This window comes from Mirounga leonina, unplaced genomic scaffold (genome assembly GCF_011800145.1).
Source record: "Mirounga leonina isolate KUSES-001 unplaced genomic scaffold, KU_Mleo_1.0 Mir_171, whole genome shotgun sequence".
NCBI classification, from domain to species: Eukaryota; Metazoa; Chordata; class Mammalia; order Carnivora; family Phocidae; genus Mirounga; species Mirounga leonina.
In genome coordinates, this window is record NW_023270436.1 from 9,871,342 (window position 1) to 9,887,877 (window position 16,536).

Below are 16,536 nucleotides of genomic sequence, written 5' to 3' on the forward strand. Positions count from 1 at the left end.
CTTTTTAAAGTGGACAGGTTTTTGGTATATGCACATATTATGCAACTACCGACACTAATTCCAGAACATTTTCAGCACCCCAAAAAGAAACCTTGTGTCCGTTACCAGTCACTCCCCATTATTTCCTCTCCCTCCACCTCTTGGCATCCACCAATCTACTTTTTGTTTTTATGGATTTGCCAGTTTTGGATATTTCATATAGATAGAATCATATAATCTGTGGCTTTTGCATCTGGTTTCTTTTACTTTGCATAATGTCTTCAAGGTTTATCCATATTGTGGTGTGTGTCAATAAACTATTGTCAAATACTCCATTGTATGGCTGGAGTACATTTTGTTTCTCCATTAAAAAATTTATGGGCATTTTGGCTATTATGAATAATGCTGCTATGAACATTTGTGTACAGATTTTTGTGATACTCTCTATCTGGTGAGACAACATCCTCATATTTTCTTTTAACTTATAAAGTACAGTTTCCTTTAGTTCTTTGAACATATTTATACTAGCTGATTTCAAGTCTTTATCTGGGCTTTCTCAAGGACAGTTTCTATTGAGTGCTTTTTCCCCCCTTTGTTTGGTCCATACTTTCCCATCTCTGTGCATGTTTCCTAATTTTTTTGTTGGAAACTAGACATTTTAAATAATATGATGTGGTGATTCTGGAAATCAGATGTCATCTTTTCCAGGGTTGTTGCTACTTTTTATTGTTGCTGTAGTTATTACATTACTCTATGTTTGGTGACTTTCCTTTATTCTTTGCCATGTGTAGCCACAAGTCTTTGCTTGGTTAGCTTAGTGGTCAGTTAATGATTGGACAGAGGTTTCCTTAAATGCCATGAACCATTAAGTCTCCCAACCTTTGCCAAGGGGGCTGTGTGTGTGTGTGTGTGTGTGTGTGTGTGTTGGGGCACGGTTTCAGCGCCCTGGCGGATTACAACTTTGCCTTAGCCTTCACTTTCTGTTTGTGCAGAACCTCAAGGTCAGCTAGAGGTGAAGATTAGGTTTTTCTTGGATCCTCCCCTGACTTTACACAGCCCTGCACATACACAAAGCCTTCTAGCTTCTCAAGACTATGTTAGAGTTTTTTTTTTTAACTTTTAATTTAAATACCAGTTAGTTAACATATAGTGTAATATTAGTTTCAGGTGTACAATATTGTGATTCAACTTGTCCGTACAAAAACCGGTGCTCATCACAAGTGCACTCCTTAATCCATGTCACCTATTTTCCCCATCCTCCCACCTGCCTCCTCTCTGATAACCATTAGTTTGCTCTCTATAATTAAGAGTCTGTTTCTTGGTTTGTCTCTCTATGTTAGAGGTTTTCCAAGCCCTCTGTGGACATTGCCTAAATTTTCCTTTTTTTCATTTTGGTCAGTCTCTTATTTGCCTTAACTGGTATTGCCGCCACGGGCTGCTATGATATTAAACAGTTGCTGCTGATTGTTTTGGACAGATCCCCTGAAGACAGGGCTGAGTGAGCTCTAAGTCAGGTCAAATAAACATAAGCTCTGAAAACAGGACTTTTCCAGGGAGCTGCTAAATAGGTCAAATACAGGTATATCTCAGAGATATTATGGGTTCAATTCCAGACCACTGCAGTAGAATGAATACTGCAATAAAGCAAGTCAAATTAATTTTTTCGTTTCCCAGTGCATATAAAAGTTATGTTTATGCTGTACTACACTGTAGTTTATTAAGAGTGCAAGCATTATGTCTGAAAAACAATAGACAATATACTTTTTTTTTTTTTTGGACAACATACCTTAAAAAATACTTTATTGCTAAAAAGTACGAACCATCATCTGAGCTTTCAGTGAGTCATAATACTGATCACAGTATTATATTATTATACAAATATAATAATAATAATTAAAAAATTTGAAATACTGAAAGAATTACCAAAATGTCACAGAGACACAAAGTGAACAAATACTGTTGGGAAATGGCTGCCAATAGACTTGCTTGATGCAGGGTTGCCACAAACCTTTAATTTGTTAAAAATATTTATCTGCAAATATTCAATATTTGCAAAGCCCAGATAAAGACTTGAAATATATTCAATAAAGCAAAGTGCAGTAAAACAAGGTTTGCCCACAGGGATTATTCTCTGGGGATAGGTGACTCGAGAGCTCCGAAATTCATTCTGTTCCCTCTAGGTGTGCTAGGTTGCTGGCTTTCACAGTTACCGTGGTTATGAGGCTGTTGGTTTTCAAGGCTACAGAAGAGCTAGAGAGAGATACTTGGGAATATATGGCAAGTTAAAATGCCACAGTTTGCTCCTTACCAAGATTCAGTCATTTTTCTTGAATGAATGTTCCTTGGACTGTTGCAAGTTCTTGGTTAATTTCCAGAGTTCTGAAAAATTTGATGACAATTTTTACTAGTGGTTTGTTTTTTTTTTTATTTGTCAGAGAAAGAGAGTGCGCGCTCACAAGCAGGGGGAGCAGCAGAGGGAGAGGGAGGGGGAGAAGCAGACTCCCCGCTGAGCAGGAGCCTCACATGGGACTCCATCCCAGGACTCTGGGATCATGACTTGAGCCAAAGGCAGACACTTAACCAAGTGATCCACCCAGGCATCCCTAAAGCTTGTTTTTTTTCCTCCCAGTTTAAGTGGGAAGTTTTTTTTCCCAATTAAGTTTTTTTTTCCCCCAAATTAACCGACTGAGCCACCCAGGCGTGGCGTCCCTACTAGTGTTTTTGTTGCTTTTATGAAAGAATGGATTTTCAGAGGTGTCCTGACTTTGTCATTCTGAAAGTGCTTCTTTCCCACCCTTCCATCACTGTTTTATTTTATTTTTTTTTAAAGATTTTATTTATTTATTTGACAGAGAGAGACATAGCGAGAGAGGGAACACAAGCAGGGGGAGTGGGAGAGGGAGAAGCAGGCTCCCCGCCGAGCAGGGAGCCTTTTGTGGGACTCGATCCCAGGACCCTGGGATCATGACATGACCTGAGCCAAAGGCAGATGCTTAACCGACTGAGCCACCCAGGCGCCCCTCTGTTTTATTTTTAAATAAAAGATTGTACCCAAATATCTTCATATATAATTTCTAGGGTATTGTATTTTCTTAATAATAATAACATCCTTTCCTGTTGTTTCCCTGAAATAGCCTATTTTGATCTTTTTGTCAGAAGAAATTTCCTGGCCTCTGTTTATAATTTCCCTTTTAAATTTTCATTAGAAGAGGAAAGTAGAGACATGTATGTTGGCCTTCAGTGCTGCCTACCCAGCCTTGGAGTTTGTTGTATTTCAGAGGGAAATTGTTATTTACCTTCTCTTCAGCAGCCTGCTCTGTAGTTCCTTAGCCTGTATGTGTAAGTAAATAGTAAAGAATATTGTTTTTCATTTCTTTAACTAATTAGTTAACTTACAAAGGGGACAATTTTTTGTTCCCTAGTTGCTGAGAGATACTTACTTAGAGCTTCTCACACCTCACAGTCAGCTCTTTCACATTGGGCCAGCCTTTCAGGTTCATCATCCTCGCTTCCTCTCCTTTCTGCTCCTACAGCTCTTTGATCTGAGGGGGAGAGTTAGTCTCTGTACTTCAGTTGGGAAAAACTGTAATTTAACATAAAGGTGATAAGCAGGATTTTGTTTTGTTTTGTTTTGTTTTGTCTTAAAGGAACTGAAATATGATGTTGGTGGAGGAGAACGGTTTGACTCTTTGACAGATCTTGTGGAGCATTACAAGAAGAATCCCATGGTGGAAACATTGGGCACAGTACTACAACTCAAGCAGGTGAGCATATTGGAAAGCTAAAGCTCCATCTCCTTATAAAGTTTTAAAAAATCCTAATATAGAATATTCCAAATATAGAGTAGTAGAATAGTCTCAAGAACCTCCAAACACCCATTACCCAGCTGCAGTTGTGATCAGCTTACCAAGTCTTATTTCATTGTTACTGTGCTCACTGCCCTTCTCCTGTGGTATTTGGAAACAAATGCCAGATATTACATCATTTCCATGATTATCTCCATGTGTATGTCTAAAAGGCCTCATAGAGTTTTTAAAGCAAGCTTTTACCAAGTTTGCAATCTAGATCTACCTTTGGTTATCTTTGGGCTATTACACTCAACTCACTTTGGAGTTACTGCTATTTCGAAGTTTACCTAGTGGCAGATTATATCATCTCTCTAAATAATGTTGTGGTCTATTTATAAAGAAAAATAGGTTTGAATTTATATTACCAGAGTAAAGTGTGTGTGGAGATTGAAGAAAGATATATTTCCTCACAAAATAGAAAAGAAAGTGAAACTGTATTTGAAAACTTTTATTGTGAATTACCATGTCCTTTGAATTTCCTGTCCTTGCCTTACGAATTATCAACATGGAACTCTTTTTTTTGCATTAACACTTTTTTTTGGTAATACTTTCTTCATTTCACACCAACTGCTGAATTTGATTAGCCCCTCAACACAACACGTATCAATGCTGCTGAAATAGAAAGCCGGGTTCGAGAACTAAGCAAATTAGCTGAGACCACAGATAAAGTCAAACAAGGCTTTTGGGAAGAATTTGAGGTAAGTTATTAAAAAAAATTTTTTTTACACGAGTTATTAAATCCTATTTTTAATGAGAGAGAAGTTGGCCCTGTATTTGGAATTGGATCTGAAAGACTCAAATCTGTGTTCTTTCTTAATTCAGCCATTGATTGACATGGAACAAGTTGCTGAGGGGGCTTCTTTGAAATAGAAGGGCATTGTGTTCTGGGAGAAGGGAGTTGGCAGTTAATATTAAATGGATGAGCCAATAGCTCCATTTGCCTCTTTTGGTTTGGACTGCTGGCAAAAACCCAGAAAAACAAAAGGATCTAATTCCTTTGGAAGATTTCCAGCATTGGCTGGCTTCTTTAGAAAGAATCTATAGCCTTACTGCAGTGAATAAGTAAAAGTGAAATACCTCACGGCGGTTTTAATTTGGGAGTTGACATTTATAACTTTGGGAAGTTAAGTGAATGATTTCTTTCCTGAAACCAACTTGGGTAGGAGAATGTCTCCAGAGGGAATGTGCTGTGTTCCTGTTTCACTCTGGTATGTCACTTACCAATTCGTATTGTAACGTCGTTCTTTCTCTTCTCATCCATTGGACTGAAAACTTCCTCCAAAAACAAGAATTGTATCATACTTACCTTCATAGTTACCCCTAGCATGTGGCACGGTGCCTAGTACACAGTAGAAACTCCATAAATATTTGTTGAATGGGTATTTACATTTAGCTAATGTTTGTGTCATTTTATTATTACTATTCTGTTTATGGGAACAATAGATTATTACATACTTTCTATAGGACTTTAAAATTCATAAATATTTGTGGGACGAATGAATGAATGGCCACATGAAGTCCTTAAAACCACAGTAGGTCAGATCAACTTGTTGAGAAAGACGTTATTTCCATTTTATAGAGGAGAAAGCTGAGGTTTGGGGAGGTTAAGTAAATTGTCCAGCCTCTATACCACAAATACTGATTGCACTGCAGCATTGAGGTTGGGTACAGAATAGAACAGTCATAGTCCTTGCTCCACATTACTGAACAGGAACTTGAGCTCAAGTTTATTCGTTCATACCAGGCATTGGGTTAATCACCAAGGACACGGTGGCGAACAAGGTAGACAGGGTTTCTGTCTTTAAGGAGCTTCTGGTCGAGAGAGGGAAGACAGTGATGAAGGGCATCACCAAGAAAGTGATGATCAACATAATGAGTCAGGATTTTTAAACCTCAAGCTCAGTACTCTTTTCATTCTGTCCCACCAGCGGAGAAAATAAAGGGCAGGATTTCTATTCATTTTAATTACATTCACTTTATTTCATTCATTTCATGTAGTCTTCATAAAGCCTCATGAGGTAGGATGGATAAGTACAGAAATTTTACAAACCTTACATTAAAATTTGGAGAACCTATTTAAAAAAAAATTTTTTTTTAAAGATTTTATTTATTTATTGGAGAGAGAGAGAGAACGAGCAATGGGAAGGAGCAGAGGGAGAGGGAGAAGCAGGCTTCCTGCTGAGCAGGGAACCTGATGCAGGACTGGATCCCACCACCCCGGGATCATGACCTGAGCCGAAGGCAGACACTTAGCAGACACTTAACCAACTGAGCCACGCAGGCGCCCCACAGTACAGCCATTTGAAGAGTTCTGCTCATTGGCTTCTGACACAGGTGTCCATCTGTGTACCCACTACCCCAGCCCTCGGGCATCGCGTTGCTGTCATTCTGGGAGGTTCCTTCCCAGGTGTGCCTTCCCCGTCTCCACCCCTGCCGGGTGACCGCTGATGGCTTTCCTCCACTCAGCATTAGGTGTTCTCATTCCTTTCAAATCGTGGTAAAATACAGAAAACAAAATTTCACATCTTAACGTTAACATTTCTAAGCGTTCGGTTCAGGGGCATTGAGTACATTTTCGGTGTCCAGCAGCTGTCGCCACCCTCCCCCTCCAGAACATTTCCATCGTCCCACACCGGAATTCCGTCCCCAGCGGCTCCCCGGCCCAGCGGCTCTGTCTCTGTGCGTCGGATCGCTGCAGGATGTCCTGAGAGTGGATCCTACAGGACTTGTCCTTTTGTGACTGGCCTCCTGGCAGATCATAACGCCCTCAGGGGTCACCAGTGTCCTGGCGCGCCCGGGCTTCATTCCCTGAAGGTTAAAGAATAGCGTGTCGTGCGTCTGTGCCTCCGTGATGCACAGCTGGGTGGCGTCCACGTTCCGGACGCTGTGGGTCATGCTGCTGTGAGCCTGCACGCATGCATTTCTGGTCCAGGCCACGCTCCTGGGTGTTTCCTGGGGGTGGGGGGGTTGCTGCTGGCTCGGGAAGCTCATATACATGGAGCCGCATGCCCTTCTGTTTGGCCGCCCCTGCTCTACCTGCCGTCCGAGATGTTTGTCCAGGTTGCCATGGGTGCGCATAGTTTGTTCTGTTGGTTGCTGCCTGATCTTCCTCTGTGGATTCAGCACAGGGGCGGACTGTTCTTTTGCTGATGGACAGACGCTCAGGGCTGTTATGGGAGTCTGGAGAACCTATTTTTCAAAACTTTTTATTATGCAAAATTTCAAATATATACAAAAGCAGAGAGAGAGCATAATCATAACAATGTATCTGTCACCAGGTATTAACAATTGTTGATATATGGCCAGTCTTATTTATTTATTTTTAAAAAGATTTTATTTACTTATTTGTCAGAGAGAGAGAGCACAAGCAGGGGGAGCGCAGGCAGAGGAAGAAGCAGACTCCCTGCTGAGCAAGGAGCCTGATGCGGGACTTGATCCCAGGACCCCGGGATCATGACCTGAGCCAAAGGCAGTTGCTTAACCCACTGAGCCACCCAGCCGTCCCTGGCCAGTCTTTTTTAACTACTCCCCACTAATTCTCCCAACCTTGGCTTATCTTTTTTTTTTAAAGATTTTATTTATTCATTTTTAGAGAGAGAGCAAGCAGGAGCGGGGGGGGGAGGGGCAAAGAGAGAGGGAGAGAGAATCTCAAGCAGATTCCTCACTGAGCGTGGAGCCCTGAGATCATGACCTGAGCCAAAACCAGGAGTCGGATGCTCACCCGACTGAGCCACCCAGGTGCCCCCAGCCTTGGCTTATCTTGAAGTAAATTCCAGGTGTTTTTTTAATCTATAACTATTTCGTTTCAAAAGATTTTAACCAGGGGCACCTGGGTGGCTCAGTCATTAAACATCTGCCTTCGGCTCAGGTCATGATCCCAAGATCCTGGGATCGAGCCCCGCATCAGACTCCCTGCTCCGTGGGAAGCCTGCTTCTTCCTCTCCCACTCCCCCTGCTTGTGTTCCCTCTCTTGCTGTGTCTCTGTCAAATAAATAAATAAAATCTTAAAAAAAAACCACACAAAAGATTTTAACCAGAATATCATTCTTACACCTGAAGCTATTAACAATAATTCCTTAACATTAACGGATGTCATTCACTGTTTACATTTTCCTGATTGTCATGTGTGCATGCGCGCACATACACGCAGTTTGTGTGCATCGAGAAGTGCTTTTTCCTACTTGATTAAGAAAAAATTTTGAATGTATTATATAGAATAGATTTGTATAAAGAACCCCCATACATCATTATCAACTTTGCCAATTATTATTATTTTATTCATAAATACTTCGGTGTTTATGGAATTCTTAAATTAATCAAAATACTGTTCCACATCTAGAAAAAATAAAAGTTCATCAAACATCACTATATTATGCTAGCTGTTTTATAATTTTTTTTTTAAAGATTTTATTTATTTATTTGAGACAGAGAGAATGAGAGAGAGCACATGAGAGGGGGTAGGGTCAGAGGGAGAAGCAGGCTCCCTGCCGAGCAGAGAGCCCGATGTGGGACTCGATCCAGGGACTCCAGGATCATGACCTGAGCCGAAAGCAGTCGCTTAACCAACTGAGCCACCCAGGCGCCCTAGCTGTTTTATAATTTAAAAAAAATTTGTTGGATTATGATTCAGATAAGCTTCACACATCTGTCTCTTTTAAAAGTCTTCTGTCTCTTAATATTCTGGCTCCCTTCCATCCTTTCTTACCCCCCTTCCTTCTTCCCCCTCTCCCTCATCTTAGTGTGTTCAGGCTGCTATAGGGTAGTTTATAAACAGAAATGTATTTCTCATGGTTCTGGAGGTCTGAGATCAGGGTGCCAGTATGGTCAGGTGAAGGCCCTCTTCTGGGTTGCAGAATTCTTGTATGCTCACATGGCAGAAGGGATGAGGGAGCACTGTGGGGTCTGTCTCTTTTTTTTTTAGAGAAAGAGAGTGCATGTACACATGGGAGCAGGGAACAGGGGCACAGGGGAAGGGGCAGAGGGGGAGGAGAGAGAGAATCCTAAGCTTAATCCTAAGACCCTGAGATCATGACCTGAGCTGAAATCAAGAGTCGGACGCTCAACTGACTGAGCCACCCAGGCGCCCCTGTGGGGTCTCTTTTATAAGGATACCCCACCTCTTAATATCATCACCTTTGGGGGCAAGAATTTCATTCAACATGAATTCTGGGGGGACACAAACATTCAGACCATAGCACCCTCTTTTTTGTTGATGTTGTTGTTGGAGAAAGCAGGTCCTTTGTCCTGAAAGTTCCCTTATGGTCTAGATTTTGCTGAGTTGTGATTACTAAAAATAGTTTAATATTTTTTTCCATTAAAGAGCAACAAAAACAACATCTCTTAGGGTAGATCCTTCAGAGATGGGTAATCTCATTCCTGAGCTTTAAACTCATTTCTAATAGTCTTCTCTGTGTGGTTGTAAACTAACTGGGTATATAATTAGATTATGGGTTTCATATTAGGTTTGGATTTTAGAAGTTTTATTTATAATTATATGAAATGTTGCTTTTGATCCTAAAAAGTATATTCAGAGAAATCTCCCTTGTACTCTGTCCTTTTCTCCCTGTATGTATAGCCATTTTTTAAAAAGTTGTAGTTTATCGTTACATTTTAAAGTATAAGCAAATATGTATATATGTCCATATTCCCTCTCTCTCATAGATAAACAGTAGCGTAACTTTACACATTTTTTTCCAGCCTTGTTGTTTTCACTGTCCTGGAGATCACTCCACAGTATTATCTAGAGATAGTCTTCATTCAGTTTTACTGCATAGTACTCCATTATGTGGATGTACCATCGTTCTTTCAGCCTATTGATGGGCATTTGGATAGTTTTAGTGTATCATAGAGAGAGTACAAGGAGTAGCCTTGTGCATGCATCTTTTCCTATTTTTGCTGACTGTTGTTAATATTAACATTTTTAAATATTTCACCTTAAAAAACACAATGGTTGTTACTCATCTTTAATTTTTATTATGTTATTGTACACGATTTTGGTTAGTGCATTTAAAGTCTGAAAAATACCGTTTTTAATTAAAATTAAAAGATGTCAAACCTTAGTAAAGATAAGAAATAGCTATTTTATAATCTAGATCCATGTTCATCTTATACTTTCTTTTAAAATGGTAGCCGAGGCGATCATTCGTACACACCACTTTTTCTTTAGTGACTGTGAACTTTCAAAAAAACGACAGCAGTGAGGTGGGTGTCTGTCATAGGGGTGGGTTTTTGAACACTAAGTTCACTTAGGCAGTGCTTAGGGAAACAAAGTCAGACCTTCCCAGAGAGCTTACGGCAGTAGGGGTGTTTTTCACGATCCTGTTGGTGGGGTCAGGATGTGAACTTAGAACAACTCCTAGCCTGACTTTTCTGGCCTTGGAAAAAGAAGGTTGATTCTAAATGCTAACCTGATGGTTTCACTCTCTGACATTTCAAATTCAGGTCATCTTTTATACATCATTAACAACAAAGGTGAGGGGGGTTGAGTTGGCTTTTGGGGGAAATGGAAAAAAACAAGATCATGTCTTTTCTCCGTAGAGGTCAGTCTGATGTGATAAGTTGTCATTCACTAAATCAGAGTTACTAAGGTTAAATCTGATAACTGAAGCTAGGTGCTTCAGCTAAATAGCTGATGGTCTGCTTTCAGGATCTCTTAGGTACCTGCTTATCACATCCAGTTAATTAAAAAAAATTGCCTTTAAGTTTGGGGCCAAGGGAATATGGCTAAGAACAGAACCAAACCATTATAGAAAAAATTAGATGTGTGAAAGCAGAGACTCATTATAATCTAAATCCTCTGAAACTGAAGTTTGATCCCAGCAGCAAGGCATTATTATTTTAGCGATCGTACTTCAGTTGTTTCCTGGGAGGTGATAAATTTGCATCAGTTCCTTCTTACCATGTGTTCTGATAGTCTTTAAAAGTGAACCAGAGATCTAAGTTGCAATGCCTTTCGTAACTTAACTTTGACAGCTGTGTTTTGTCTCTATGCCCGACTCTTGGTTATCTGTAAAACTCTGTGTGTCCTTTCAGGTATGTTACCCCAGAAGACACTTACAAATTACTTCTGCGTTTGACGCATCTTAAATACAAAGTCTCTTGTGCATCTCTTTGGGTCTTTTCTCCTTTGTTTCTAAAATAAATTCAGCTTGTTGATCTTCTTCTGGGGTATGTTGTGGGATGAAGATGTTGTGACCTCAAGTCTGATTTTTTTCTAGAGACTGCCCATTTTTTATCTGTGTAAACATCTTGTATCTCTTGCATATCCCTACTTATAAACATGAAGAGGCGGATAATAGTTCTAGATTTGTTGTAATGAAGTAAAGTTCTGCTAAAATGAGATACTCACTACATAAATGAAAAGGCAGGTTATGATCCTAGAATTTTGTGCCTGCGATGTGCCTTACCTGAAACCTGAACTCAGCCCTTGTGCGTCTTGATGAGGTGCACATTGCATGGCTGCATTTATAGGGTATTTGCACTCTCTTCCAAGGTATTATAATATTTACAGTGTAAAGTCATTGGCTTTCACTTGGAGAAAGATAGAAAGTCTGTGCAAGGTTCTGAGCATAGGAGGGATGTAGTCACTCTGGCTACCACATGACACCCTCTGTAAGGGGTAGATAGAAGCAGGGAGACCAGCAAAGAGGCAAATCACAGTAATCCGAGCAGAGAAATGGCAGTGGTTTGGTTCAGGGTAGCAGGAGTGGGGGTAGTTGGGTTCTCGAGATATTTTGAAGGTAGAGTTGATGGATTGTGTGGTACGACAGAGCTGAGGCAAGGATACGATGAAAGGTTTTGGCTTGAGCAATTGGTAGGATGGAGTCACAGTTTACTGAGATAGGGAGACTGGGAGGAACGGGTTTGGGGCAGGTGGTCAACTTTCATTTTGGACATGTTAAAGTTTGAACTGCCTGTTAGACATCTGATGGGAATATGACTGTTCATATGGTGTTATGGGTGGGCTTGTACTAGAATATTCCTTTCTCACTTCACCTTACTAACGACTTTCCTCAGTTCCCAGCCTCAGAGTCATTTTCTTAGGGAAACCTTCCTGGATCCCTGTCCGTATGCATGGATCGGTTCTTATTACAGGTGCACCTAGTAGCAGCCCTTCCCTTGATAATCCTTGCTCTCCTTGGGGTTCACGGGCACTCTGTGTGGCTATTGTTTTCATGCTTGTCTCTTGTACCGTGAATTCACGGAAGCAGATGACTTACTTGGTCTGTTGGAATAATGAGAGGTTTTGCTGAAATGAAACGGTAAACACATAAAGAGATACATTTTGATCCTGCTATTTTAGGTCTGCCGTGTGAATATTATCCCAAGAACCCAAAGCAGTCTGTGGGCCCCACAAGGACAGGTAGTCCTGTCTTGTTTCCTGCAGGCCCCAAGAGAAACTATAGGAGAGCCTGGTGCATGGTAGACACAGAGGATGTGTTTGTGTTGAGTATTGAATAGAATTTGTTTTCAGGAGAGAGAGAGGTATGGATTCAGACTCTGTATATTCAATAGGGAACAGCTTTCTGATGCTTAAAAAGTATGAAGGAATGTTCCAGGCTTTGCTTTGAGATGTTCCTCCTTAATCCTGTGCAGTTTTCATGTGGAGGCCCTGCTTGAGGATTGTGAATGCACATTTTAGTCTTTGAGACTACACACTTTGGTCTACACACTTGCCCAAGGGGATCTAATTCAGGGTGGCAGTAATGAATTTCAGAAAAATTTTAGCTCTGAACTTCCTGTTTCTGACTTAAAAAAAACAAAAAAACAAAAAACACCACCAAAAACCAAACCCACAACACACATCCATACAAACCCCACACAACATCATAATAACTGGGGTTATTTTTTTCCAGCGCTGTAAAGCTTGTTTTCCTTAGTAATTTGATTTTTGTTTTTAAAGCCCATCCTCCTCCTGTTACGCAAGCCTCTCTCTGCCGTGGTCTGAAGCTGTTTTCAGTTTGCACGGGCATTACAGTCATTTCCCTGACAGCTACACAGATGTCCTGGATCCTTCCAGCAGCTCTGCCAACCAGCGTGTCTCCAGGAGGAGCTAATGCCTGTCTTCAAACCCATAGTCCGGTTTGATTTCTTTAAAGTGATTACATCCTGCTCAGGGGAGCTATAAAATCTACTTGGAGACCGTTAGGTTTTATGGAAACAAGACTTTAACTGCACCCCAAAGCTGTGTCTAGAATAGTAATTCTTGCTGGTGATCTCTAGCAGAAATCTTCCTTCCCCGTGGTGCCTGAGCCCCACTGCACTGAACAACAGCCCCCAACCAGGGCTCCAGGTTTGTGCTGAAAAAATGTTCCAGGGCGGCAGGCCTGAGCTGGAACCAGGATTTTCCACGTAGGCCTGAGCTCCCAGTTGCTTAATAGAAAAGCTGCTGCCTTCCTGTGGGCAGAGCATTGCCGTAGTTAGAGGTTTTATTCCTCAAGCTAAACACTCGAAATGCTCTTTTGTTTCCTTTGGACTGTTTCTCTTTCAGCATCTCTCTCTGTTCTGATCTTTGCCCCTCCAGTGTCAGGTTTTTCTCTTTCGAGTTGTTTAATTTTGCTGGAGCCGCTTCACATCTTCCCAGAGAATAAGAGTGAAGGTGCTTTCTGGGACTTTATCACCTCTGCCTCATGCTTCCCTTTTGCGCTTAAACGACCTTGCTTCTTTCTGTGTCCGCCATCGTCCTCTGTCTTCTTCTTCGAGGGGCCAGTGCTGCGGCCTCCATTTCTTCTGAGCTCCTGCCTGTTTCACCTTTGGACGTGACTTCTTCTAACATACTGAGAGAACACTGGTGAAAGACCCCACTGGCTTTCTTACTGTGATACAAATAGTCTTTGCTTTAGCCTCTCTTTCCTGGGTGCTGCTTTGGAGACCACTGTCCCGGTCCTCATTCGCACAGTTTTATTTTCTGGGTTTCTCTGACCTGTGGCAGCATGCACCTGGTTTATGCCTTCTTCCTCTCCTTGTGCCTCTTGCTGTTCGCTGCTTTTTCTTCTTCTGACCGGCTAACTCTGGTGGTTCTCGAAGACACGGTCCAGGCCGTCTGTTCATCTTGCTTGAAATTCACTCTTCGTTGGGGAGCACATCCATTCTCAACCTATTCTGGTTACCCCTGAGTTTATCGTGCTTCTGAGCTCAGGTTTTGCCTTTTAAATTATGCCTTCCACGTTTCTTGGCTGTCCTGTCTTTTCAAATTTGAGGATTCAAAATAGGAGCCTATTAGTTCTCCCTTCAAACCAGATAACTCCCTTTACTTCACTGTCTCTGGTGCTCATGCTATTTATCCTTTGGCTGCATGGGCTGGAATCCTCAGAGCCTCTCTTAACTCCTCTGTGTCCCCTTTCTGCCATCCCTTGCCATTCACCAACTGCTGTTGATTCTTCTTTCCTAATGTCTTTCTGCTCTCAGAGGGTGGAAGGAAACTAGCCTTTGTTGTCTACTTGGTGTTGCATATTGGGCTAGGGAAGTCACCTCACTGCATCCGTGGGCACTCTGAGGGCTCAACACACTTGCTCAGGACTGCCCAGGTGGGCAGTGGTGGAGATAGGGGTCTCGCCTGACACCAGGGGTGCAGGCTCTCATCACCCCAGAAGACATGAGCTGTTCCTTTTCCCTCTGTGTCTGACCCTCCATTCACCCTTCATGTGAATCTGCACTCAGCATTTCTCCTGTTCCCCCTTCTGCTCAGAAACCATCAGTGGCTCCCTATTTCCTACCTGAGACATAGCCTTTGCATTTTGATGAAGAAACTGAAGCCCAAAGTGAAGTGAGAAACTTGTGTCCAGGGTGCAAATGGTTGGCTGTGGTGTGCACTTCCAGGTAGACTTGACTCCCAAGTCCATGCTTCTTTTCACTCAGCTGTTGAAGATTCTTCTGCCTGGTTTTTAAGGCCAACCATTGTTTTTCTGACTCTTTGCAACTAACGCCATTTGCCACCACTTCCTAGCACACAGCTTCTAGACTCATCTGCCAGTCTCCTTCACCCCTTAGTAGCTCTGGCCTCTTAGCCATGTTTGCTTGCCTTCCCTAACTTGTTGGGATGTCTTCCTTTCTTCCTTGGACCCGTCTCAATATTTCACCTGCTTCAGGCCTCAGCTCTTTCCAGAAACCTGCTTAAGTTAGTTTTCAGGGACCTCACTCGCTAAATTCCACACCACATAATTAATTCCACACTTAATTATAGATTTGTCATGACTGCTGCAGTTTCGTGTGTCTGAACCTGTTCTTCTACAGGGACCATGCCTTTTAATTCATTTTTCTTCTGATTCTCCACCTTCTTGGAGGGTGGGGGCTGTCTGGGCTTACAACAGGCAACTGGAAGGGGACCAGATCTTGGGTTGGTTTTGTCCGTCATCTTCATAAGTGCTTATCCATCATTTGGGACCTTCTCTGGTGATGGGAGTCTGCAGCTGCCCCTTCATTCCCGGGTGGTGCTGTGGACTCATTCAGGACAAGCTGCCCCAAGTCTACTGCACAGAAATGGTGATGGGCCGTGCAGCGTGGTGTCAGGAGGTGGGGGCTTTCACCCGCCCGTGGTGCCTGGTGACACTGCAGAGTTTGCAGTAAAGAGGACGGGATGAGAAATTGCAGCGTTCCTCTGCACAGAGGACAGATGCCAAAGGAAAACAGAAGTTCATTCAGACCGGGTAGAAGGCCTGGTTTTGGATCCTGCCCAGGTGGTTACCGCTCTCTTAATAATTATTCACGGCATCAGAGCCAGGGAGACCATCTGCCTGACAGCCTTTCTCAGCTCCCTTTCTGTCCTTCAGGAGGCCATGGCCAAGAGTGGGGTATGTGTGTGGCGGGGAGAGCTAGTAGGAGCTTTTACATTTTTATTTATTATTAATCTGTTTATAAAAAACCTTCCTTTATTATCGAAGGTTTCAAACACCCAAAAGTAGAAAAAATAGTGTGGTGGACCTTCTTTTTCCCAACACCCAGCTTACCAACATTTTATTAATCTTCTTTCCTCCATCTGCACCCCTCCCCCACCTCATCCAATATATATACACCCTTGTAGTTTTGTTTTTATTTTTTATTTATTTAATTTTTAAAGATATTATTTATTTATTTATTTGACAGAGAGATAGAGAGCACAAGTAGGCAGAGTGGCAGGCAGAGGGAAAGGGAGAAGCAGGCTCTCTGCCGAGCAGGGAGCCCGATGCGGGGCTCGATCCCAGGACCTTGGGATCACGACCTGAGCCAAAGGCAGCCGCCTAACTGACTGAGCCACCCAGGCACCCCTGTAGTTTTGTTTTTAAAAGCAAAGTAAGGGCACATGGGTGGCTCAGTCGTTAAGCATCTGCCTTTGGCTCAGGTCATGATCCCGGGGTCCTGGGATCGAGCCGCGCATCGGGCTCCCTGCGCGGTGGGAAGCCTGCTTCTCCCTCTCCCACTCCCCCTGCTTGTGTTCCCTCTCTCCTGTGTCTCTCTCTGTCAAATAAATAAAATCTTAAAAAAAAAAAAAAAAAGTAAAGTAAATTGGGGTGCCTGGGTGGCTCAGTCACTTAAGTGTCTGCCTTCAGCTCAGGTCATGATCTCGGGGTTCTGGGATCAAGCCCCATGTCAGGCTCCCTGCTCAGCGGGGAGTCAGCTTCTCCCTTTCCCTCTGTCTCTGCCCTCTACTCATGCTCGCTCTCTCTTTCTCTCTCAAAGTAAATACATAAAATCTTTAAAAAAAAAAAAAAGCAAAGTAATTGTACAGTTTGGT

At 42.3% G+C, this 16,536-nt stretch overlaps 1 protein-coding gene across 3 annotated transcripts in view; it reads left to right on the forward strand.

Moving 5' to 3' along the window:
• PTPN11 (protein tyrosine phosphatase non-receptor type 11) overlaps positions 1–16,536 on the forward strand; it is an 81,554-nt gene that overhangs the window by 32,109 nt on the left and 32,909 nt on the right. For all 3 annotated transcript variants that reach the window (XM_035017041.1, XM_035017042.1, XM_035017043.1), the window contains 2 exons: positions 3,627–3,743; positions 4,412–4,525. In XM_035017041.1, the coding sequence (XP_034872932.1) occupies positions 3,627–3,743; positions 4,412–4,525 (231 nt within the window). The remainder of the gene's footprint in view (positions 1–3,626; positions 3,744–4,411; positions 4,526–16,536) is intronic.